Raw genomic sequence first — 25,091 nt, forward strand, 5'->3', positions numbered from 1 at the left:
TGCTAAGTCTCCTTGCTGGAGAAGATCAGATGGTCACAAGGACATGAATCACCTACAAGACCACCACATTCCAGGCAAAGGACTGATAAGCTAATTAACATACGAAGCGAGAGTAAGCGGTTTAGGTAACGAATATGTATAGGTGTTAATTGAATAATCATTTGGTTTATTGTATAAATGTGAGATGGTTCGTCACTTTGGGCATGCACGCTTGTGGTGGAGCGATCCCCCGTGCATCTGCGTGCAATAAACATACCTACTTTATAACTTTCGAGTTATAGAGTTTAATTCTGTACATCACCTCAGCCTCCCCAGGCTCCGCTGTACGTCGTCCGGGCTTGGGGAGAGACTCTGTCCTAAACACGAAGCACTGGAAGCGGGGAGAGACCACCCCTCTGCGCGAGGCGTGGGGTGCTCCACGGCATTTCTGCTCGCTTCACGAGGCGCCGCTGCCCCTTCCCGCCACAAGCCCCGGGCGGTCCCCGGGCGGGCCGGAGCAGGACTACACCTCCCGTCATGCCCGCCAGCCGCAGGGAGCCGCCGCCATTTCGGTACCGTCCCCCGGAGCCGTTCGGTCTGCCTGGCGCCGCGCTGCTCGGCCCTCGCCGCCGCCATGAGCCGCCTGAGCGGCGGTTGGGACGGCGCTGGCGAGGAAGTCCAGCTGCTCCTGGACCTGTGAGTACCGCCCCCACACCCCCCTCCCTGTGCCGGCCGCCCCCTTTTCTCCCGGGAAGGCCCGTGGGCTCAGGGCCGGCGGCCGGGCCAGAACCAGCCCTCAGCGGGGCCGCGGCCTCGAGTGAGCGCAGCGCCGCCGGGGGGCAGCCCGCGGGGCCCGCCTGCGGGGGAGCACGGAGGAGGGGTTTGCCCAGGGGGACAGGGTTTGTCAGGCCTTGGGCGGGGTGGCAGGGCAGGTGGCAGGGTTTGGTAGTGGTGACAGGCTCGCTGACGGTGTTTGGCAGAGGTGACAGTTCGGGAGGAGTTACAGGGCAGGTGGCAGGGCTTGACTTTAGTAACGGGGTTTGGCAGGGAGATAACAGGACGATCCCTGAAAGATCTGGGTGTGGAGGGATGACTGGGGATTCCTGGCCCCAGTGAATCCACTAATGGTGTTTTGCTCTTGACTTTTTTCATTATATCAAATTCCTTTGTGTTCAGGAGGGACTTAGAGACAGCATAGGAACGAAATATTAAGCTGGACAGGTAAAGGAAAAATGGCTATCAAACAATAGTTAAAAATTTTATTCTTATTTTAAAGCACTGAAGATATGACTATAGTTGTCCTGGTGTAGCCAGTAAGTGTTTTATAGTTTCCTATAAAGCAGAATTAGCAGTGAAAACATTTATAATTCAAATGATTAATTGGTTAAACTGCAGACGAGTAATGTAGTCTGAGAATATCAACCAGCTTTTTGAAAACAGTGTGACTAATCTTAATAAGATTTTTTCTCAAGCTAAATTTAAAATTCTGTGTCAAGAGACAGTTAAATGTAACTGGAAGATTTGGCATAGCTCCCGCTGATTTCCAGGTGTTGGAGTATTTTCTGCAAATTTGAACTAAGTATTCCGTTGAGATTTGCAAGTCCCTATTCAAGCATGGCTGCATTAGCCACTAAGTATCTTCAAGATTAAAAAAAAATCTTAAATTTGTATTTAAGTTTTTAGATACAGCTGGGTTTACATACTATGGGTATGTGGTGGCAATCTGCCTCCTTCAGGATGAATTACCAGAAAAGTTAATTTACTCAGTGGCCAAAATGTAGGTATCATGTGATAAATATGTATTTAGCATGTAGCTGAAGTGTGTGCTCTTGGATGACAAAGGACCGCTTGACCGTTCACATGACTCAGTAGGCATCCATCACGGAAGAGGGCACAGTCACATGATAGGTGCATACATAGCTCCCCGAAAGGCTCAGAAAGTTCATCCTAGCCAAAGGTAGGGTGCTGGTTTGCACTGAGCTGCTGGTTCATTTGGCATCTCATTAGGGAAGGTGTCAATTCTCAAGGCTAGCCAACTGATGTATTGCGCAACGGACAGTGGAGGTAGAAAATGCAATAGCAATCTTATGTCCTTTCAGATGCCAAGGACCCCAGCTATTGCAGCATGAGACAAGCCCTCTCACATGGGTCAGTGTGGTGCGCAGATCCCATCCATGGCGAGGTTCACGCTTGCTGTTGTCTTTAGAGCTTTGATAAGGGTTTTTCTTTTTAGAAGTGAACACCTGTTCTTCATTTCTGCAGTCAAGTAAAGGAATGTTACATGTAGACATGCTATTTAATCTCAAGACAAATAATGTGGATAGTGTAGTCTACTTGTATGTATACTGAGTTGGAGCCATGTATAGGCTTCTTTGTTAGTCTGTCAGCCAAGTTTATCCAGCAGTCGCTGAGGTTCAGTGAAGGCGTACACATGTCCAGAGGAAGTGCATCCTTACACGTGTCCAGAGGAATGACTTGAAGGTCATCATGGTGTGTGCTCAGGTTGTGTAGTAGTCACTCATGCTGTTGTACAGGTCTCTGCAAGCAAGGCCTGAGGTTAAACTCTGCGTGGATTCTGCTTGAAATCACTGTCTTCTCATTACAATGTCTTCTGCAATGACCTGCTACAGGTGTCATTACTACTGTGCAAATTTTAGTGTTTTTTTAAATGTGCTTCCATATAGAAATCTTGTTTCTTTCCATACTTAGAAATCTATGTTACACTTCAGATTGTAGACCCATAATATTTTGACCTCTCTAGAGTTTTTAATTGGTATGGGTTTAATTTGTTATTTGCTGGTATTCTGGTGCCAGACAAGGTTCTGTTCCAAAAAAGTTCTATATAGGGACTCCAGAGTTGTGGCTATATGCTAAATCTAATTAGGCTTAAGTCTACGCTGCTGCTGCACCCTGACCTCAGCCACTTGTTCTGGCAGTGTTATTTCTGTGACCTCACAGTTTTTGTCAAAGGAATTTTCATTCAGATCAAATGCCAAACAGCTTATACTACAGCTGTGAATTTCAGAGCCAGCATGAGGAAGGTGCAGTAAAAAGTGGTTGGGGAGACAAGGTGGGTGTGGAAATTGCCTTTTCAACTTGTATTTGGACCTTACATTTGATTAGTGTGTAATGACAGCTGGACTGCTAATAGAAATTACTTAAAAGGGTTTTGTCTTGCTAATAACACTTGTGGTTTTGCAAAGCTAGAATGGTACCCATACTTTTTTTGGTGCATGATTGATCTGGTAAAATTATTTTTAAGATCTGTATTACACTACGTGCTTATCTCGTGATTACCCTTAGATCCTAGATCTAGTAATTTCTCTTTACATGTACTGTAGCGCTTGATACCATGAACAGTTTCTACTTCTGATTGGTTACTAATCTCTTTTATACTACTTTATTAGTACTGCTGCAACTGCTTTCTATATTAGTGTAACAATATAATTGTTATACGAGTAAGACTAAGACTTGAAATGAATAATTACACAACTTTTTAACAGTTGTGTGTGATCTTAGTGTGTTGTTTCTTGTCTTATGCCAATCAGGTGATGGCCATCTATTTAATCCAGACTGCACTTTAAGCTTCTTACTTATGTTACCCCTTAGGCTTATTGTTTAACTAGCAGAACTTACAACAGAAACTAAAAACTGAAACAAATTGTTAGTGTGGCATAGTCCTTTTAATGAAGTCATTATTTTTAGGGTCTCCAAACCTAACAGAAAGTGCATTTATTAAGGTGTTTCTCCTGCTTGGTGGTGTTTGCCACCTGTTGGCCTTTGCCCCCTACCCTAAAAGAGAAATTAGCATGCCAGAGGTCACATGCACAAGAGCATCATATTGGAAATATTTAGAAACATCCTTTTTTTTTTTTTTCTTTCTAAAGTTATAGCTTATATTAGCTTCTGTTCCCTGAGGTTATTGTTTCCAAGATGAAAAATGACCAACTTCCACACGCACTCCTAGCTGATGCAGTTTTAAGGCCAGCATATTGAGGTACACCAAATTTGTAGTTGGTTTAGATAATTACGCTTGGTTGCAAACTGACAGTGTAGAAGTTGCAGGGCCTGCCAAATAGAGTGGATGCTTGGCAGCAACAGCATGTGCTGGAAAGGCAGAGGAGGCAGCTGTAGCTGTCATACTTTTAGGAGGGTGCTGTTACAGATCCCTCAGAGCCCTGGCAGGTGTTTTAAGTTGACTTGTTCATGGCCAGACATGAGCTTGGAACCAAGAGAGTTTTTACCATCAAAAATGAGAGTCTTAGAGCAACAGAAACGAAACATCAAATTTAAAGGTGTTTTAATTAAGATTGTCACTGCGTGATAAAGAAGCGTGCTGCACATGTCAGTCGTCACAAGAGTATGTACTTAGGTATTGCTTAGATTTGATTGTGCCATGTGTTATTAATAGATGGTTCCTGTGAAACAGATAGCATTAACAGGGAACCAACTTACTGCAGACTGATGCGTTACCTAACTTGTTAGCGTCTTGAAAAACTAAGGTCTTGCAAAGGCATTGGAACATTTGCAGATGTGCAGGGTACCATCTCTATGAATGAAAACTGAGGACAGAAGTAAAGCATCAGTTTCAAAACAGCTTCCTTTTATGGTCTTACTATGAACATAAATTATCCAACCCTGAAGAATGCAGGAAGGAAAATGGTTTTTTATTTGCTTTTACACCTATTTTAGTATCTGTTCTTTTGGTTCATTCGTCTTCTGATGTGTCCCATGTCTAGCATCTGTTCTGCTATTCTATTTCACGTGACATAACTTAGTATAAGCTACACTTTGATGTAATTTATGAGTAAGTATTCTAACAAGTAGTCTAAAGATCTAATTTCTCTTTGTGTGTTGGAAATACACACGTTTGTCCTGTCATAAGGCCCTAACTCTGTCATAAAGCTTAAGGTTAAAGATCATAGGCCTTTTCTATTCTGGGCATCTCGATACACTTGGAACAAATGAGTATGCCGTTGACACTTTGTAAACAGCTCTGAACTATAAGCAGCTGGTGTAACAAGTTTGATAAGGTGGAGCAGGGAAAAAGCAGTTGGGGTGTTTGCAAGAAGTATTTTTTTTTTTTTTAAATCAGGTCATTACAAGAGTAAAGTGCATCTTGGTTTTTCCTGTCCATGAAAAATAGGATTCAGGTAATTTAGACTGGGACTGAATTTGTCTGCCAGGTGAATGCATTCTAGTCTTGACTTACCATTTGTGGTTATTGCTGTGTGTATCTAGATCATGTGAAGGTGTAGATGCCAACTACAATAGAGAATGTTACTGGGCAGTAACAGTAGCTGCTGTGAGTTTACTAGTAGGGCAAGTTTATGGAAAAATGTTGATTCTACAAAAGCAAAATATTTTGTAGGAACCTAATGTTTTCCTTCAACATTTTGGATAGGATTTAAAAAGGAAAGTTGGCCTAGGGAATCTAATTCGAGCATCTATGATCAGTAGGTAGTAAACTCCCAAATCAAAGCAGTCCATCACTTAGATGGACACATTAGGTTTCTAAGCAAGAGGGAACAGTGAGGAGTTACCTCTCTTCCCCCATTTCATCTCCCTCCATTTCAGTTTTGCTGTAGTGTAATGCTTTTTAAACACGTGGTATTTCCTAGACAACAAAGTGTTACCTTTTCAGTTATCTCAGGATGTTGGTTAGCTTCGCTGTAGTTTATGTTCCTCATTTACCTAGGAACTTGGTTGTTTGATAATAAAATCTCCCTTCAGAGAGTTCCTTCCTTAAAGACTAGCAGTTCATCTTGTAACATATGAGAGTGTGGTGATTGCTCTGAAGGGCAGTACGCTCAGTACACTTAGAAGATATTCATAAACTTTTCCCAGAGTTGCCTCCAGTGTTTCCGTAAGCCTGTGATGGTAATTTAAAGTTGCAGAGGTTGGGAATTCACATTTTGTGTATCCTATGATACATTAAAGTGCCTTAGGAATCTTAAAAAAATAGGATTGCATGATTAGTGTCCCTCTACAGTACTCAGTATAGCATAAGTGAATACTCTTCTGTATATTTGACCTCAGAAAGCATTATTTCAAATGTTCTACCTGGGTTCTGATCCACTTATATGAATACTGATGTATTTGGTTTATTTTGCTTAAGTAAAGTTCTTAATGTTTTCTCCCAAAAAGCTGTGTTCCATCTGGGGTCTTTTAATGTATTCTGACTGAAATGATCCCTTTTTCTTGCATTCACACAGATAAAATTCTAGGATTTCAAATCCTGTCTTAAAGCATCACCCAGCATTCCCTGATTTTATTAGCTTATGAATATTTATTTCTACTTAGCCCTTCCTTTTCAGATAAATACTTAAGCCTTGTGTGTCTGTGAGATTTGTTTGCAATTTCTCATGCAGCAGTATCTTATGATGGAGACTTTGTGTAAGTCAAGTTTCAATATCTGGCCAAGGGAACAGGTTGCTTGGAACAAGGAAGCAATTTTGACCCAAATACAAAAAAGGTGCCTAAAGGACAGAGTGTTTTGTGATGTATAGAAAATGCAGTACATGTTGGCATTAATTTCATTCAAAATCTCTAGCCTGGTGTGTGTGATAATCATGTTGTTTTCTTCAGTTTGATAAATCATTTTTACGAATAAACATTTGGAAGGAAGGAGGCCTAAAATACTGCTAGTAAAAAAAGAATGGCTGTGCTTACTGAGTCAAACCTATCTCTGATTGTCACAGGATTTCAGCCACCTGTGTGAGAACCTTTCTTCTTATCTCAGGGCAGCTTAATTTCTTGAAGAACCATTGCTGATGAGGGTTTTTTAATACCTTGTAAAAATCCAAGTAGGTTCACTTTCCCCTATGTATTACGTTTTCCATGTGTCCACTTGTTCTTTTATTTGCCTAATCTACTTTGTAGGACCATGAGCTTTTTGATTTGAGATTTCCTGGAGCCTACTAAGACAGAAGGATTTCTATGTCCAGTGACAATCCTCTGTGATCAGATTTAGTTAAAAAGATAGTTTCTAGTTAAAAGGGTTGAGCACAGGGTTACACAGCACAATTAATGTTAAAAATTAGTACTACAAACTAGGCAGTGAACAAAATACTACATCTGAAAATATCTCCTTAACGTTTTCAACTGAGGTGAAAGAGATGTCCCATCTCTGGAACCAGCTGTCCCAACTAAAGCTTTTACTGCTGACCAAGTGGAGGTTGAAGTGGTGAAAAGATTTTTTTTTTTTTTTTTTTAATGCTGTGAATGTGCTACCAGTAAATTTATTTTGTGAGCTGGGTTGGTGACTGCAGTGAATGAAGCTAATTTTTGCCTACAGTCGATTGGGAAACAGTTGCACAGAAGGATCAGCTGATTGACTCCAAAGGGCAACAACTGAATTGGTGGTAGCATGAAACAGCTGGAACTGATAAGGTTTGAAGACAGCATAGCTGGATGCAGAAGATGACATCTTACGGCTTGATTGTTCTAGTTCTATTATGTAATGCCCTTTTTTGACTGTACTGTAAATTTCTTTTATTTCAGGTGCCTTCAGTGTTTGACAAGGAACCTTTCCAGATATGCTGCAGATATTAAGTCAATGCCACCCAACATAAAGGATAAACTGATTAAATTAATGAGTAGGCAAGGGCAAATAACCGATTCAAATATTGGTGAGGTAAGAACCCATTCAAAACTTTACTGTATGTGATAGTTTTTCATCCTTGTGTACTGTTTACATGAGACAACAGGTAAATTCAGGCCCACTTACTCTGTTCATGTTTGTTTTCCTTAAACTTCATAATGTTAATAGTCCTATATTAGTAGTAATAGGATTATGTTTGTAGTAAATTTAAAATGTTGTCCCTTCAGTGATAATTGACTTCTGTGTAATCGGCTGGCATCTATTATCCCTCTTCAGTATCGGGAAACTGGACTATTGCTAACCAGTCTCTGTTCCTGAAGGCAGTATGTTTCAAGAAACTAGTGCATAATATAGTAATGAAAAGATTTCAGGGACTTGTACATTTCTGTGTGCACATAATCTCCTTATAATTTATTTAGATCTTGACTCTTCGCAATATGATGATGCTAGGGCTCGAAACTGATAGTTCAAATTCTCTCATTTGTCTTGCTCGCTTATGTGTGTCAGTGTTTCAAAATGGAACTAGTTAATGATTTTTCTTTAGCTGTAAATTCAGGGGCACATCTGTTTTGGTATCTATCTACTGTTATCTTGTTTTGCCACAAAGGGAGGCATGAGAATTGAGGAAGGCTAAAGGTTGACCTTGGGGAAACAGAAAATGAATGACTCCCTGTTCGTTCCTGCTTTGACCTGTAACTCCAAAGAGGCAAATAGTATCAGTTTCTCAGAGCGAGAATAGTGAAGCCAAGACTAGACGCAAAATCAGAAGTACTGTGGAAAACTTATGAAAAAAAAAAATATCTTTAGTGTGCACCACATTTTGATTGTTCAAAACAATTCTTTGAGCAAAAATCAGTCTTGTTCACTTATCTTATTTTGGGAAATTTAAGTTGACAAAATTGGGTTTAGGCTATCTTTTCAGTAAGTCATCCTTTCCAAGAACCCTAAGAAATGTGTATAATTAAAACCATATGATTGTGTGTGTATAAATGCACAAAAGCTATCAGGGTATCTTTAGTCTGGAAATAAACTCTCTAGTTTAAGTTACAATCTTCTCCTGTGTCTCTGTAAAATCCAATCTGTCATTGTCTTCATTCAGCAGTTGATGAGTGCCTTCTCTTGGAGCCTGTTTTCCATCTGACACTGGGATATTCTGGTCTGGTTCTTTTTGTCATGTGTTTTTCCTTTCTCTGTTCCTGCAATTTCCTGCAATTCTATCTTTAGCTGTCATCACTTTGCTTGGGCATATTATACCTTAGTTTTCCTCGCTAACAGTTTCCAGGTTTATCTCACTTGGATTTGTAAAAAAAATGCTAGCCACCTTTTGGATTCTGAATTCATGCTGCTTCTCCATACCATTTTGCTTTTCAGCTTTCCTGTTCTTTCATTTTGCAGATATTCTTGTTGCTTGGCATAGCAAAAATGGCTTATGTTGTTTAGCTCCTCTTACTATTCTTAGCTCACATCACGTATAACCAAGCTATTCTACATTTGACACATTTATGACATCTTAATTAGTCTTCTATATGGATAAGGAATTTTTTTTCTTTGCTGGTGTTTCCATTCTGCCCTTTTCTTTCATAGTCCCCACAATCTTGTGCCTAGATCTATTCTCTTAGAATTTTCCAGGCTATGTTATCTCATTTGCTTTTATGCGTGTGCTTTCTTTGGTGGTGTTTAAGCATTTTGCTTAAATTTCTTCCAGTTTAAATTCTGTTAATCTGCACTTCGGTATAAACTTCTATTTAATCTCTTACTTCCCTGTTCATGCCCAGATTTGTGTTATCATACTTCCCCCCCGCCCCCCCCCCCCCCCTTACTCTGCACTTTGCTTGGAGCTGTGTTCCATGACGTGCATGCTCAGCTCCTGTTTTCTACCTCACTTTTACCAAAAGCTCTGTAAAGCCATTCAGCATGTGTCCACAGGATATAAATCCATACTTTAATCTCCTGTACTCTGCATCCAAACAATCCTTACTTTATCTAAAATTCCATCTTCTTTGAGACAGATTAGATTTTAGTATATGCATTCAGTGATTATGAGTCTGTGAATAATAATAGAAAGCAAATCTCCAAGTAATACCTGACTGTGTGAAGAACCATGAGCTAGGGACACTTAATCTAGCTACTGCAAATAGGCAGTATTCTGATAGTATTATTGCTTCTCATCTAGACTTCCTTACATCTAATTGTTCTTTCTTTCATAAGGTTTCTCATGTGGCTTCAAAACCAGCAGTTTGCTCACTTTTTGTGTCCTAGGCAGTTTGGAATTGTGAAAGAAAGCCTACAGTCAGGGAAATAATCTTGAGTAAATGTTGGTGATCACTTTGGCCATCTCAGGGTTTGGCTGTTCTAGTTCCTTACATATGAATTCAGAAATATGAGTGAAATAAGAGCTGCATGTTATCTTGTGAAAACTACTCATAAATGTATTATGGGATATGTTGGTGGTTTTGTGGCATAAAAAGACTGAGGCTTTTAGTGTTTGGGGAGGAAAAGCTGTCAAAGCTGTCTGAGGTCTGCCACTCATTTTGCAGAAAGGTTGCAGTTACAATCCACTAGAAGCATTTGCTTTTTTTTCAGAAGGCTTATTTGCCTTTATTTGTCAGTAAGGATTTTAGCACCTTAACATATTTGCCGAGCAGAAAAACAGTATTCCTTGTAATATTGTTATTGTAACTGTTAGAATGGTGAACCTGAGAAAAGAATAGGCCTGTAACAGGCCTGTCATCTATGCGCTGTTATCTTTGCTTGTGTGTGGAAATTTACCATATGCTTTTATCCTTGTGAGTTAAGGAAGGAAATTACAAGCTGAAGGGAATAATATAAGGTAATGTGAAAACCTGATCTAATGTTTGCCTATTGGTCTGAAGGACAGCTCAGCAAAGGTATAGATTGTTTGCTCAAGAGGGCTATAAGCAGTATTTTTTTTAAAGTAGTGAGAATCCTTGAAAACTTAATTTGAGGTAAGCTATATGGCTATTGTTACCAGAATCTGAAGACTTCCATTGCTTTGGGTCTGAATTTCATAAATGTTCTCTTGGGGAAGATTTCACAAAAACTCCAACCTATGGTCTTGTGGGAGTGAAAGAGCCTATTTAATGAGGATTTGGTAACTCCTCATGTATGATAATGAGTTCGCTTGTTTATGAGAAAAAAAGAGTGTGTGCAGGTGAGAAAAATACCCTGGGGCAAAATATCTTTCAAATATTACCCTTATCTGTTCAGTGGATTGAAGTGTTGATCACAGTAATTTTTTTTATGCTCAGATTTCTGCCATCAAAGTTGTGCTGGTAAGTTTGAGAGTATTATCTGTGCTAAACTTATCTGTGCTGGCAGAAGCACTAGTGTTAGCAACTGTATTATCCATCAGTATTTCCACTGTTTAAATAATAGTGTTCATGTGCTCCTACCCTAGATGTGATCACAGAAACTGAATGTTCATGCTGTAGATTAGCTGTTGCAGCAAATATACCATATGTTCTTCAGAGTTTCTAGTTCCTAGGACTGATAACCACATCTAGTGAATGTTTTTTTCAAATACTTATTTGATATCTATGTGATATCTAACGTTACAAGTATTTTAGAAAAAAATATGCATGTTTTATAATACAGCAGAGTTTGACTGAAATGGTAGGTTTTTGTTACAGGTGTTGCACCCTGCTGTAGAGTCTTTAGACCTCCGAGACTGTGATATTTCAGATAATGCATTATTGCAACTTTATAAGTGCAAGCAACTGAAAAGAATCAACTTAAATTCTTGCAAAGAAAACAGATTGGGAATCACTTCAGAAGGTACGTTATCTGTGCACAGATAACTGGGATCTTATTTCTGTTTTATTTTTCTTGTCAGATTGGAGTAAATTGCAAAAAATATCTGGGGTAAATATTGTTTTAAAAAGTCCCCAATGCTACACCAATACTAATTAAAAGTCACTTCAGTGGTGTAATTTACAGGCCTAGAGCACTGATTATCTTATGAAAGAGAGCTATCAGGTTACTCTTATCTAGGTTTCTGGCAAACCTATGCTACATTTGATCATATTTTCCACTTCATCTTAATTATTCCTTCCTCAAAATTTGTTTCAGAGCCTTACCAGTAATACTGGTTAAAGTTTCAGGCTTGTGATTTCCTAAATTACATTTTCCCCCATTTTTAATTAAATATGTTTGTTTATTTAATAAGCTTGTAGCATCTTCTCTGACTTAAAAGACTTGACTTGCTTTAGGACTTTAGGATTTCATGTGTTACTTTTAACATCCAGTTTCAAGTTGTATCAGGAGCTGTTAGTTTAAAAGAATTAAGCTTGCTGAGTTTTATTTCCTACAAGGTTTTTTTTTTTGTCCTTTGATTACACTTACTCCTTTGCTTCATCATTAACTCATCCTTATTGAAAATTGAGGCAAAACATTAATTTAGTATTGACCTAATGCATATTGACTTTAGATCACTCTTGGTTTGTATTTTCTTACCACTGTGTAGTGAGACATTTACCTTTTTACTTAAGTAATAGGTTAAACTTTTAAAAATTTATTTTACTTATTTTCAATGTCACCTCATTGTTATACTTTTTGACCCCGAAGATACAGTTTGCAATAGTCTTCCCTCCATGCTTTCATCTGTCCACTGATTCCTAGTACGATTCTAAGGTACTAGCTAAGTCTAGAGCTCATTGTGTACTTCTCATCTATTTAGACAGAGATTCCCAACTACCTTGCAACTAAAACTGGGAAGTCCAGGTCTTCATGGGCAGGTTCCTAGTCCATGCAACTTTACTAACTTTCCTACTTATAAATAGCCATTTTTGAACTGAGAATCAGTTATGGAGTATTTAATTTAAGCTGGAACAGTTCTTTACTACTCATCACAATTACATACAGAAAAGAAGATACAAACCCACCCCATTTTAAAGCGTTGTTACCTTTTACTGATTCAGTAACTGGTGGGGGTTTTTTGGTTGGTTGGTTTTTTGGGAGGGGAGGGTGTTGGTAGTGTTTTGGTTTTTTGTTGGGTTTTTGGTGGGTGTTTTGGTTTGTTGTTTTTTTTTTTTAAGAAACCTGCTGGCTACCATATGCAGAAATATCTGAGCCAACATTTACTCTGTAGGCTGCATGTGGAATGTTGAGTGTCTTTTAATAAACAGTATCCAGTAGTACCTCTCTGTCAAATTCAACTGCCGCTACTGTTCGTTTTATCATTCTTTGCAAAGTGGTTCTGACCCAAGCAAGTATGTGTTTTATCCATGTTTCTTTGAAGTTCTTGCATAGTAATGTACCTTAATGACATTCAGCTTGTTATATCTATCCAGAAGTGATGTTATTTTCTGTACCACTATAATCATCATGTTTCCATTATCCTTGAAATAAATTCCTTTTGTGAATTGCATTTGTAGTTCATGTGCTTTTATTTTATTGACTACTATCTAACATTTCTGGGCAAATATTCTGGTTATTACTAACTGTCAGGGTTCTGAGGGCACCAACAGACCCTAATGGCCGTACCTGGTCTCACCTGCCCACGCCCACCTGTACCAGCTACCCATGGACCTTCACTGCTGGCCTGAGCATAGGTGTCCCTGGTTCCTGTCCTACTTCTGAGCTATTGTTTTGATTTCTTGAATTGACCTTGAACATGACCTCTTACCTTGCATTTTGCCTGATATTCACAGCACCATCAGTGGGTCCTAGTGCTATCATTAGTCTGCTTTCAAGCCACTGACGTTTTTTTTCATGCACTCACTGAGGTGGTACCTTTTGTATGTAATACCCCTCTGCAGTATAGAAGGGGATTCAGCATTCAGAAATCCTTGCCAACTCTAGCACTGTTCATTGTAATTTTCTTTTTGTCATCCTTGAATTAAAAGAAACCAACCACAAAATTATTTCCTTGTACAGAGTCTTGGTGACATGGTATGAGATGGAAGTTGAACAGTCAATGACAGCATATTGGATTCAGCATGGTGGTTATGTTAAAAAATGAATAGTTCTTTAAATTGCTCTGGTTTTTTTGACAGGTGTCATAGCGTTGGCCTTATCCTGTCCTTACTTGCGTGAAGCGTCTTTTAAAAGGTGCTGTGATATAACTGACAGTGGAGTACTTGCTCTTGCGCTCAACTGCAAGTTCCTACAAATAGTGAACTTGGGCAGCTGTTCAGGCATCATGGATGCATCTCTGCAGGCACTAGGAGAAAACTGCAAATTTCTTCACAGTGTGGACTTTTCATCTACTCAGGTAACTCTGGTAGCAATTGGCTAATTGACTTTTGTTTGTTTATTTTTTAAATTTGTCGTGATTGAGAGGGGATCTTTTTAGCTCTACTCTTGACAAGATTTAGAACCACAGTTCATTTCCAAGGTCTTCCTCTAAAGGAAAAGGAAAGATAATATTTTGTATCTTGGTAACCAGAAGAACACATATCTTGGTATTACAGCATATATTGTGGGCCAAAGATAAACTGTTAGTAGAATGTACCTAATACTGGAGATTTTCTTTTTGGTGTCTTTATTTAGAGCAATCATTTATTTCAAGTTGTAAAGTCCAAAATATTTACTTTAAAGTAAGTAGAATCTTGGACAGATTATTGTCTGCTTTCAGTTAGGACAAACTGACCTGAGTAATAATAATATAGGATGTCAAACAATATGAGCCCCTAGCAGAAGTAAACACTCCATAATTAGTTCTAGTTGAAGAGTGACTGTGCTTTCTGAATGGCTTGTCAGAGTTAAGTTATGGAGGCATCATGGAAAGAATGACATTTAAAATGTCAGAAAGGGCAGGTAGGATTTAACAACAGTTAGTATTTAGCATGAGAAGGGGGAGATCAGCTGCAACAGCGATACTGTAACATACTTCATAATTACAGTAAGATAATGAAGTGAGGGAAGGGATTTTTTGCAGTCGGTGTAGCCTGCAGTTGACTGTGATGGTGAGTGATTATGTTGAATGAGTCAAGCACAGAGCATTCATAGAGAAGTGTCAGATCTGGAAAACATGTAGCAGGTTCTTATTTTAAATGCTATTTTCTTTCAGTTTTTCCAGAAGTAGGGCATCAAAAGTAATTTTAATCTTTTTCTTGGTAATTTTTATTATTATCATTTAACTCTCATTGCTTCAAACTTCATTACTTTTTTGTTCCTTTGTCTCTCTCTTTCTTCATAGGAAATAGCTATGTTTTCCTGTATATGTTTTAAATGGGATTAAAACTTCTTCAGTAACTAAATGTTTCTACTTTTTTTTTTTTATTCCTTTCTGATAATTGTATGGTGGTAATACACTAGAATTCTGAATTTAATTTGCCTAAAAATAAAGGGAAACTAGATATAAATGAAATAAGTTTAAGATGAAGCATAGAAGCTAAGGATGGCTCGTGCCTGTACAGATTGGAAGGCCTAACCATATTCTTGTGTTTGAGAGCCAGAATATGTAGTAAAAATATTAAGTGGAACTGGCAAAGCTGTGTGAAAGAGAAGAATAGTGAGAACACTGGAAGTAAGTGAACAGGCAGAAGAGCACAGCTCACTTGCAGGAACAAGGAAGCATACGTGAGATAGACTACAAAGGGGCCCAAATGCCTCAAGGCTGATGTAGTAATTTTAAAAATAGGTTCATCCAGTGACTGCAGAGATGAAGTACGATAAGCAGGAGGTATAGAAGTGGTACAGAATAAGAAGAAATGGGGCAGGTGAGACAAGAGAAGGATTGAACCAAGAAGGATCTGTAGCTCTGTGTCCCCTGTATGCACACAGAATGTGAGTGGAAGCTTGACCTGAAGAACTCTGCTATACTGGCCCAGGACCACTTAGGAAATCTGTTTATGTTTACTTATCAGAATGCTTATATTACCATTCTAAGGAGGTAGGTTTCATACATAAATCCTGTACTTACTGCTCTACTTCTAGTGTGCTCTAAATCCCAGCAGTGTTAACAGGTAGAAACACAGGAGTCCAAATTCCTGCACCAATAAACAATACATTTTTCTCTTTTAATGTTCATTGACTCAATGTATGGCAAATAATTGTGTGAAGAATCTTGCCAGACTGTAACAGTTTTCTGTGTAGGATGTTGTATTGCCAATTGACAGGGTCAATAGATGGCACACAGACACCAATAAAGAAAATAACCTTCATTTACTGTTTGTTTTAAATTAATAGAGAAAATAAGGCAATATGCACATACAAAAGGATTAGCTCACAATACCCTGATTCAAGCGATAAAACAGATAAGCAAGGTAGTGCACCTAATCATTACTGTGTAAGGTTAGCTATAGTGACTAAGAAAGCTACATCACCAATCGCCCTAATACGCTACCGTCACCCAGATCTGCAGTCACTGGGGAGCCCCTGTTGCAGTGAGGATTTGGCAGGCCTGTCCCAGCAATTGGGAAGTCCTGTGCAGGGCATCCCCTTGTAGGTGAGGTCTCCAAAGCCACTGCAAGAAGGTTCAAGTTTCATACTGTTGAATAAACAAGCTCACATAATTACAAATTACAAATGCAGAAACATCTGGTTTCACTCTCCTCTCCAATCCCACCAAAGCCTGGCCAGGGCTTCAGGGAGGAACCAAGCGAGTTTCTTTAATCTACTTGATTTTAACCACCAGTTTCCAAACAAGGCCATGTGTCTGGTTTCAAGGCCTCGACCACCTGCCTCTAAGCAAGGAAGGATGCACTCTGTCTTTGCTAATGATTATATTTTATCTGAGCTACATCTTTTGCTAATGATTATACATACTTAACTAATGATCATGCATATTCCGTTAATGATTGGATACTATAGGTATATAATGCTTGGTTGGTGGGTTCATCTGGAGGTCAACTTTCTCTCAGGGCCTGTTGCTCGGGCCTCGGTACTTCAGATGTGGGACAGTTTAGTGCTCTGCAAAATGTGTTGGCAAAAGCAGGAGTGTTGCAGGCTAGCTAATTGATCTGTTCAGACACCTCTCATGCAGAGCAAAGCTGGGTTGCTCTTGTCTGAACTGCTGGTACTGAACTGCTTGTACTGAGCTACGTAAGCCTTTGCTAGAGATGCATACAGAGTTTGGTAACAGCTAGTCTTACCAAGAAGCTGACGTGTTTGTGGCTTGGTACTAACTGCAGGTGGTTTATCCCCAACACAAGAATGTATCCGTAGATGACAATGAGCAGATGTGGCATTACAGGCAATGCACATAGATATTCAACAGAATAGGAAACAATACTGCAACACTGTAATAATAATATAGCAGCGGTTACTGTAAGCTTGTACAGGAATGTGAGAGGACTCTGTTTTAATACAAAACTGTTTTCATGCTCTCATGCTGTCATAAACATGCTCACAAGCATCAAGACAGTAGCATTGAGATGGTCTTTCCAGTGTTCAGGCACCAACCACACAGTCTGGTCCAGCTTTGTTTTGATGACATGGAGGATAAGGGACACAGGCTATCAAGTCTCTATCACTTTACTCTGATTGGTCTTAGGTTGGTGACCACGGACTGGTTTTGGATATGCCATGTCATACCCTTTAGGCACTGACAGTGATTACTCTCCATTCTGTCCCACCCATAGGAATTAATAGAATTTACTCATTTACTGCCCTTTGTGTCCTGGTCTAGGTGTCTTAAGGAACTAAATGTGCTGTCATCTTGAAGACCTGCTAAGCTAGGTACTAACAACTGCCATTCTTACAGGCCTTTATGTGCCTCCATGCTAGGACGTTCCTGTCCATTCTCCATTCACACTGATCTGACCCTTTCTATTACAATTCTGTACAGTAGGCTTGCAATAGAAGGCCAGAAGGCATTAAGACAATCTGTGCAATGGGAATAATCAAATCTTTAAACAGAAATGAAGTTTGTGGTCCCTGGATTCTAGTTGTCAAGTTTGTCTGAGCCTTACTGGGAATATTCGGTGACTGCTATTCCTGCCATCTAGTATAAGTTCTATGAAGAAACTTGTGTCATGCATCTGATACCCAATCCAACTTTTGAAGTGGCAAGGAAGCTTAATGCATTTGCTTCCCAGAAGCAAACTAATGAATTGGCCTTTCTTGCCTTTCTAAGGAAAGTTGTATCTTGTCTCTCTCCTCTCTCTTGCTGGTGATTATTGCTTCATGGCTGTCTGTAGCCAATCACTTCGATAAACATTTTAGTGCAGTGTATGACGACTACTGTAAGACTGCTTGTTTGAGGGATTTTTGTCTTGTGTAACTGGTTTGCTTTAGGATAAATAAAAGTAAGACAGCAGATAAAAGACTCCTATGATTACTTTTTTATTTCCCTAGCCCAGGAAACTTCCTTCAGGGACATCTCCAGCAGTCATGAAAATAGGAGACAAATTGGTCTAGGTAGAGATCTTATAAATTAAAAGTGCCATGCTCTGACCCTAATAGCATACCTACTGTTAAATGAGACAAGGAAGCTGCAGAAATAGCAGTTACACAGTTGAAAACATCTGGATAGAAAGGCAGGCTGGATCTCATAGCAGCAAAATGTAGCAGTGTTTAATAGACTGAAAAAAACATACATGGATAATTTTCTCTACAAGCTTAGTTGGGAAGAAAATACTGTAATGCTAAGTTTATTCAGTGACTGCAGGGAGCGAATAAATTAAAATATTTTCCCCACACATACAAATAGCTGTGTTTGAAAAAATTGAGCTTTAGCCTATTGTATTAATAACATGGTTTTTATTCTCTAGGTAACAGATGATGGCGTTGTAGCACTAGTGAGTGGAACGTGTTCAAAGAATTTAAAGGTAACTGCCTTAACCTAGTAACAAAAAAATGAACAAAAGCAAATACCTGCATTTTTAAATTATCTGTGCTACTTCTGAGGGGTGGTTTTTATTGACTGATTTTTGCTTTAGTGGCCCTAATTTTGGTTATGAATTGAGTATTTCCTGTCTGTGGCAATGCCCCAGACCAGCTTTTTGATAACCTCAGTCTTTTCAAGATGGATTTTCTTCTGTTGAATGTAGTATGCTTCTTTTAACTGACATTGCTTTAGACAGCTGTATAATAAATGCAAATGAATGCTTAACTTTTTCTCTTGACTTCTTTGGAGTTATTACTTGATTTTGTTCAACACTGAGGCAGAATTTGTAATATGGATAATTTCATGGATTTAAGACATCAGTTAGCACCTCCACATAGGTAAATCTCTTAAGTCATGAAAACAGAGTTGTCTTTGCGTAAAGATTCTGTAGGCACAGAGACAGTGCTAAAAGGATGGAGAAGAAGCATTCCATACCTCTTACCATAAATGATCTTGTACTTTCTCTGTGTGTGTGTTTGCTTTTGTAAGGGCTGCTTCTGGATCCAAGCTGTGCATCTAGAAACTAAGATGGGAAACAAGCCATACTTCTGCTAGTTTTATAGTGTTTAATAGAAAAGCCAACACTAAACAAAATACCAAATTTGGATCAACTGACAGTATTAATAACCTGGAAAAAATAGATCTGATATTGTTGTATTTGTAGGGCAAACAATTAGGTTTTGTTTTCTTTTTTTCCAGCTGACTTTGTCTATTTTGGACAATCTTTTTTGTCTTGATAAGTCTTGTGGTACAGATTAAATTATTATTTTTCAGACCATAGCAATGAGATTTTATATATATATATACACGCACTAGAAGTTACTTGAAAATATCTTTGTCTTTTAGTTGGTTACACCTTTAGCTGTAGCAAAGCATTGTTTCCAGATTTTCTAAACAACCATGAGACTATGCAGATAGTCTTTATAAGACACCTCTTGTGTCCAGCCTACAAATGTAAAGCAGCGTGTATCTCTGTCGTTTGGATTGGGTCATTCAGAGTAGGTAACTCTCAAAAGTCTTCAGTATCTGTCTTAAAACACAAAGTTTTCATAACTTTATTGTAATAAGTTTTAGGTTTGTAGTTGAGTAAGGCAGGGTTCTGTAAAGTCCCTAGAGGGTTCCTAGAGGGTTTTGAACTATTTTCCAGCAATGCTGGCATAATTACTGTCAGGATTATCTGCTCTTTTCTGTATTATTACTGTCCAGAGTTTGCAGAGAATTGTGTGCTTGTGTGTAAGCTCTTTTTCTTCAAGCCATAGAAATGCAGTTCCATTTATTCTTAGTAAAAATTTCCAGCTTACAAAACGTGGCTTTTGGTGTTTCCTGGTTGCATTGCTGTGGTTGCTATTTCATTGAAGGTGCACAGGTTTTCTTTTGTTTGTGTGTGCATGGATGCCTGTGGAAGCTGCACTAGATCAGAAACAAGTTAGGTAGCTTACATAAGACCTGCTTCATCTGTAAGTGTTCGAGAAAGTAATATTGAGGTAGTGGGCTTAGATTTCAGAAGAACCGATGGGAAATTTCAGTCATGACAGACTGAATAGTGATACAGATTTTGCTTGTTTGTTTTCATGTGCTCTGTACTTGCATCCACTTTAAAGGCAATGTATTTAAGTGCTTTTGCATTTTGTTTCTGGGGTGGGTTGTTTTTTTTTATATTCAGGGGACGCAGTCTGTGCAGTTTTAATAAGGCAAAATTTAATTGGTTTGTGTGGAATGGCAGTTTTAAAAACAGAAGTTGTGTTCTGTCAGTATGAACAACTAGAACAGTTTAGGTCTCTTGGTTTACAAGTAGTAAGGAAAAGAAATTTAGTAGACAATATGGAATTATTTGCTAGAATCTCTTCTTCAGTGTAACTCTTCCTTATCTGTGTCACAATCCTCATACCTCTGCTTGATATCATCAAAGTGCAAATTTATAGACAGTGATCTGATGACAGGTACATGGTGAAAAAAGTAGGGTCTGAAAATTCTCAAACTGTAGCTAGCAGGCAGCTATATACATCTTCTTACTTCAGAGGCATTCAGATTCCACATTTCACTTATTAAAATGAGCTAAAAACTATACATATATCAACTTTTGTATAACTTGGTTCTGTGAATAAAGTTCTTGTTTTCTGTGTCATCATGCTGTACAAAGTTGAATTTATTACAAAAGGTCCCTTCCATTTCTGTGCTCTTTGAAGATCCTTGGAGTTTATAATTTGGAAAGGCACTCTTTCACAATAAAACAGTGGGTTTATGGGGTTTTTATTTTTACCCCAGGATCTCCAAAGTATATTTTCCCAAATGCTATTTTCATTAGGTTTGATCATCTCTTTTCTAGATTTCTTCTTGTATGTTAATTTATTGATATGTAAGGCAGTTTAGAGGGGAAAAGAAAAAGTTGGTAATCTGTTAATTTATTCTGAATTTATTCTTTCTCTACCACATATGACTGTGGAGAAATGAAGAAAACCAGTTTAGTCTAGTCTTGGAAGACATTCTTAGACTTCTTTTAGGAACTATGTAGACGGGTAGATAGATATTGGGAACTTCAGCAGAGGCTCATGAATCCTGCCTTTTGGGGAAACCCCAGAATTCAGTTTGGGTTCTGTTTTCCTGGACAACAAATTGCTAGAAGAATGTGTGTCATAGAAAAACTGAAGGGACTCCAACACTGTAGAATCTCATTGAAGAGTTTTCTCAGTTGTCTTGAATAATATGTGTTTTGGGAAAACTCAGATTTGTGTTTCTAGTTTTGACTCTTCATAGAAAAGCAGTCTTATTTTTCCTGAGGGTATTTTCCAGGTCTGCACAGGACCACATATGAGGTCAGTGCACAGAGGAGTAGTAAGTCATAGTTTCTTCTGGGTGGCTATCTCTGGAAATGGTTGGGCAAAGGAAAGCTCAGCCTCCAAAACTATGGGTGCTCTGACAGGCTTTTGTTACTGCTGTTTTCATAACAGGAGATCCACATGGAGCGCTGTGTGAATCTGACTGATGTTGCTGTGGAAGCGGTCCTTACTTGTTGTCCGAAGATACACATTTTTCTGTTCCATGGATGTCCATTGATAACAGGTAGGTCAAATCATGCGGGCAGTAAGAAGAGTAATTACTATGTCATAGTATCTTCTTGCTCCCTGGAAAAGAACACTCCACTTTTAAAATAATCTCAAACAAGTAAGAACTTACCAGATAAAATTACTCATACACTGAGATTTTCAAAGCGAGGTGAGAATTTTGCTTTGAAGAAATGGTGACCTTCAGAGAGGGAAATTTTTGTTTTGGAGTTTGAAGATTTTTTTTATTTATTTACTTTTTTTACCCCTCAACATGCTGATGAAGATCCAAAGTTGATGATAAAGACTTCAGAAAAATATGTTAGCATCTTAAACTCATACTCTATTTCAAAAGTATGGAACAGCATCCATTCAAGAAAGAGTGGAATGGATGGAATAGAACTAGGGAGCCTGAAAAAAAACCAACCCAGACTTAGGAGAGGTTATGATCTATCTGTCTTGGGTTTTTTGAGTTCAGTTGGTTGGTGATGCTTTACATTTATGTGATTGGAGAAAGAACAGAGTGGTTTTGAGTTACTAAAGGTATATCTGAAGTGTGATACTGTAGTAGAAAGATAACCATAAATGGAGATATATAATTGAGGTAAATATTTTGTTGTTTACTTAATTTCCAAACACTACCTGTATATATTCTTAATGAATAACAAGAAATTCCTTTGGGTTTTTGCAGATCGTTCCCGAGATGTTTTAGAGCAGCTAGTCATATCAAACAAAATCAAGCAAGTAACATGGACCGTTTACTGATTTCTTTATCGTTTATGTATGAGTGTAAAGTTTACAGATGGAAGAGCTCTTTCAGAAAGCAAGCACCCTGGAGAAATAGCTGGTGACTTTTGTACCACCAGCTTGCTTCCCTCGTTGTTCCCACCAGAGGTCTCCGTCACCATTCCAGTCCTGACCTGGGCTTCCCCACTGTGTCTACTCAAAGCCTGTCGTGTCTTTGCATCGCTGATCATACTTAATTAAGAGGAAAGTTAAACCATAATTAATGTTACGCTGTAATTGCTCAGCCTCCTTCAAGTATCCGATTTGGCTACTAAGCATCTTTTAGCATCTGAGCTACATACACAAACCCAGTTTAAGTAAATCTGGGCTCTGAGTTTGTAGTCTGAAAGGGTAGTTGCAACTAAAAGTACCAAGACCAAACATAGTGTTAACACTTGTGAGGAAGTGTCTGTAAAGTTGGGACTTAAATCTGACAAAAGTCAACAAGCAGAACTGGTGAACGGAGGTGGCATTAACGACAATGTAAATGCATTTTAAGTAGTAACAGTCTCCTTTCACCGTGTACTTTTGCTAGGTCTGGAAGAAAAAGTATAGGTATCTTTTGATATTACTGATGCTGCAGGTTTCTGATTTTATTGACCATCAAAAACTTGCTGGATTTTCTTACATACAAAACTACAGTCTGTGAATGTGTCAACATAAACTTGCTTTGAAATTGTGGTGTCTTATCAAATTTCAGAGTAGTAGCGATGACCAATAAAAGAATCATATGTATGGGCAAATAATTATTTGCTCTGGCTTTTGCGTATGTTTCTTCATGAAAATCCTTTTAGAGGGCAAAACACTGGTCCTCGTAAGCATAGCTCTGAGTGAGTAGGACCAAATTTCATGTCTGAATACATGAATCTCAGGATGGTAGAGTTCAGCAGATATGTGTTCCACTGTATGTGGTTTATTATATTTCCAGTGCTGAAAATAACTATTTATATATTGCTCCATTGTAGTCGTATTAAAGAACAAAAGTAATTTACAAGTGTAGAATGAGTTTATTACGTGATGGACCAGTGGTATCACTACAATTGTAAGTATGTTCATTAGCTTTCTTGAAACAGCATAACCTATAGTGAGACTGATTTCTACATGCAACTTTTTTAAATGCTAGCAGTTTAGCATACAGGCAGGTAGCACGCTATGTTTAGCTAGGCTGGTCTTACATGGGTCTGATGACCTTTAGAAACCCATGAGTTTAGGCAACTATAAGGAATATGTTTATAATTTAACAGTTGTAGCCACACTTATTTAAGTGTTGCAGAAATAAACCAGTCTTCTGCTAATCTATTTAAAGTTCAGGTCGAATTGCAGGGAAGATAATAGTATATATGTTTCATCCAGTAATAATGAAGGATATTACGATGTCTGATAATAATCTCTGTTCTTCTGTTATGATATGGTTTATGGAAGAGCAAGCCCATTTAGAAAACTTGTTCAAGTCTAACTGAAAGCATAATTTTCAAACTGCAGTGCCTCAATCCCTAAGTCTTATTGCATGCAGTACCATGGCTCAGCCCAGTGATGAATGTGTTCCTATGATAACGACAGGTATAGCTGCACCAGTACAAACCGTTCCTGCAAACAGGAGAAGCTGATTTTGCTACATTAGCAACTAGCATCTGAAGGCTTTAACTGCAGCAAATCCTTGGACTAGATAGAGGACTAAGAACCTAATCTACCATGTTTTATTGGCTTTTTTGGCTAAAGATCAGTTTAATGTTTTCCCCTATGGAATCCCTAGTATCAATCAGGGCCCATCATTCCTTTGAATTCTTGGACATACGTGGGAGATATGTTTGTTTTGTGTTATTTTTTCATATTGATCCAATCTAGCTAATTAGGCAGCAGCCATGACACGCTCAGTAGTTGTCGAATAAGTAAACATAAGGATCAGGCTGCCAGCCCTGGTTTCAGGAAGGGTGCCACAAAAAGAGTAGGTAGAATTGTAAGCTAACTCAAGTGGGGAAGGGGCCTCGGGAGGTTTCTAGTCTAACTTCCTGCCCAAAGCAGAGCCAACTCTGAGCTCAGACCAGCCTCATCAGGGCTTATCCAGCCAAGTCTTGAAAAACAGAAGATGACAGAGCCTTCACAAGCTTTTGAAGCAACTTCTTCCACTGCTTGACTGTATTAATGGTGGAAAATGTTTTCCTTCTATCCTGTTTGACCCTATTGTGTTTCAGCTTACACCCTTTCTCACTGGAAGAACCTGGCTGTCATCCTGACAACCTCCTCATAGGTATGGGCAGGCTGCTCATGGGTCCCTTGAGGACTTCTCTTTTCCAAGCTGAACAAGCCCAGTTCCCTCAGCCTGTTATTGTAAGACATGTAACTGTAACATAGTGCGGTGATGGTCACCAGACTCTCATCTCAAGTGCTACACACAGAAAGAAAATCATAAATTAAGATAATGTAAAGCAGCTAAAGGTGCAAGACAGTGCTACTGCTAACCTCACTGGCAAAGTGAGATTTTTCCCCTTGCTAATGTAACCTTGGATTTGTCATGGTGAAGGAAAATGCAGCTTACACTGTGTCCTTAAACATGCATGTCTGTCTTCTCCTATAGCCTTTTCTAAATGTGTAACAGTGGTATAGCTTTACCTTGTGCTTAAAAATCTGTATAACACTGTAATGAATTAACACTGTATTTTTAGGTTTGGAAGTTTAATATGTCACATTAAATCCTTCACCGTCAGAGCTTGAGTCTGCTCTTACGTGTTTATTACTAGCATAACTCTACTGGAATATTTTGATTCAGGTTATGTCATGGTCATTTTCAACAAAAATTTACAAGCACTGGGTGAAGTCCAAGAAGAACATCATATATGCACTTACCACTTTAACAATATCCAAACAATACAGAATATATTGTAAATTGTTG

General features: G+C 38.7%; 1 protein-coding gene across 3 annotated transcripts; it reads left to right on the forward strand.

Annotated features, from left to right (window-relative positions):
- Positions 1-273: 273 nt before the first annotated feature.
- Positions 274-24,907, forward strand: AMN1 (antagonist of mitotic exit network 1 homolog). 3 transcript variants are annotated; one of them, XM_037388855.1, is made up of 8 exons: positions 274-675; positions 6,681-6,785; positions 7,483-7,615; positions 11,233-11,377; positions 13,597-13,814; positions 18,259-18,315; positions 21,323-21,434; positions 22,107-24,907. In XM_037388855.1, exons 3-8 carry the CDS (start codon positions 7,538-7,540, stop codon positions 22,178-22,180), a joined length of 684 nt encoding a protein of 227 aa, XP_037244752.1. In that variant the 5' UTR covers positions 274-675; positions 6,681-6,785; positions 7,483-7,537; the 3' UTR covers positions 22,181-24,907. The 3 variants fall into 3 exon arrangements, with proteins under 3 accessions (XP_037244752.1, XP_037244750.1, XP_037244751.1); XM_037388853.1 differs by lacking the exon at positions 6,681-6,785 and having other exon boundaries at positions 278-675; XM_037388854.1 differs by lacking the exons at positions 274-675; positions 6,681-6,785 and adding an exon at positions 863-2,127.
- The last annotated feature ends 184 nt before the right edge of the window (positions 24,908-25,091 follow it).

The sequence above is a fragment of the Falco rusticolus genome, chromosome 5, assembly GCF_015220075.1.
Source record: "Falco rusticolus isolate bFalRus1 chromosome 5, bFalRus1.pri, whole genome shotgun sequence".
Classification (NCBI taxonomy): Eukaryota; Metazoa; Chordata; class Aves; order Falconiformes; family Falconidae; genus Falco; species Falco rusticolus.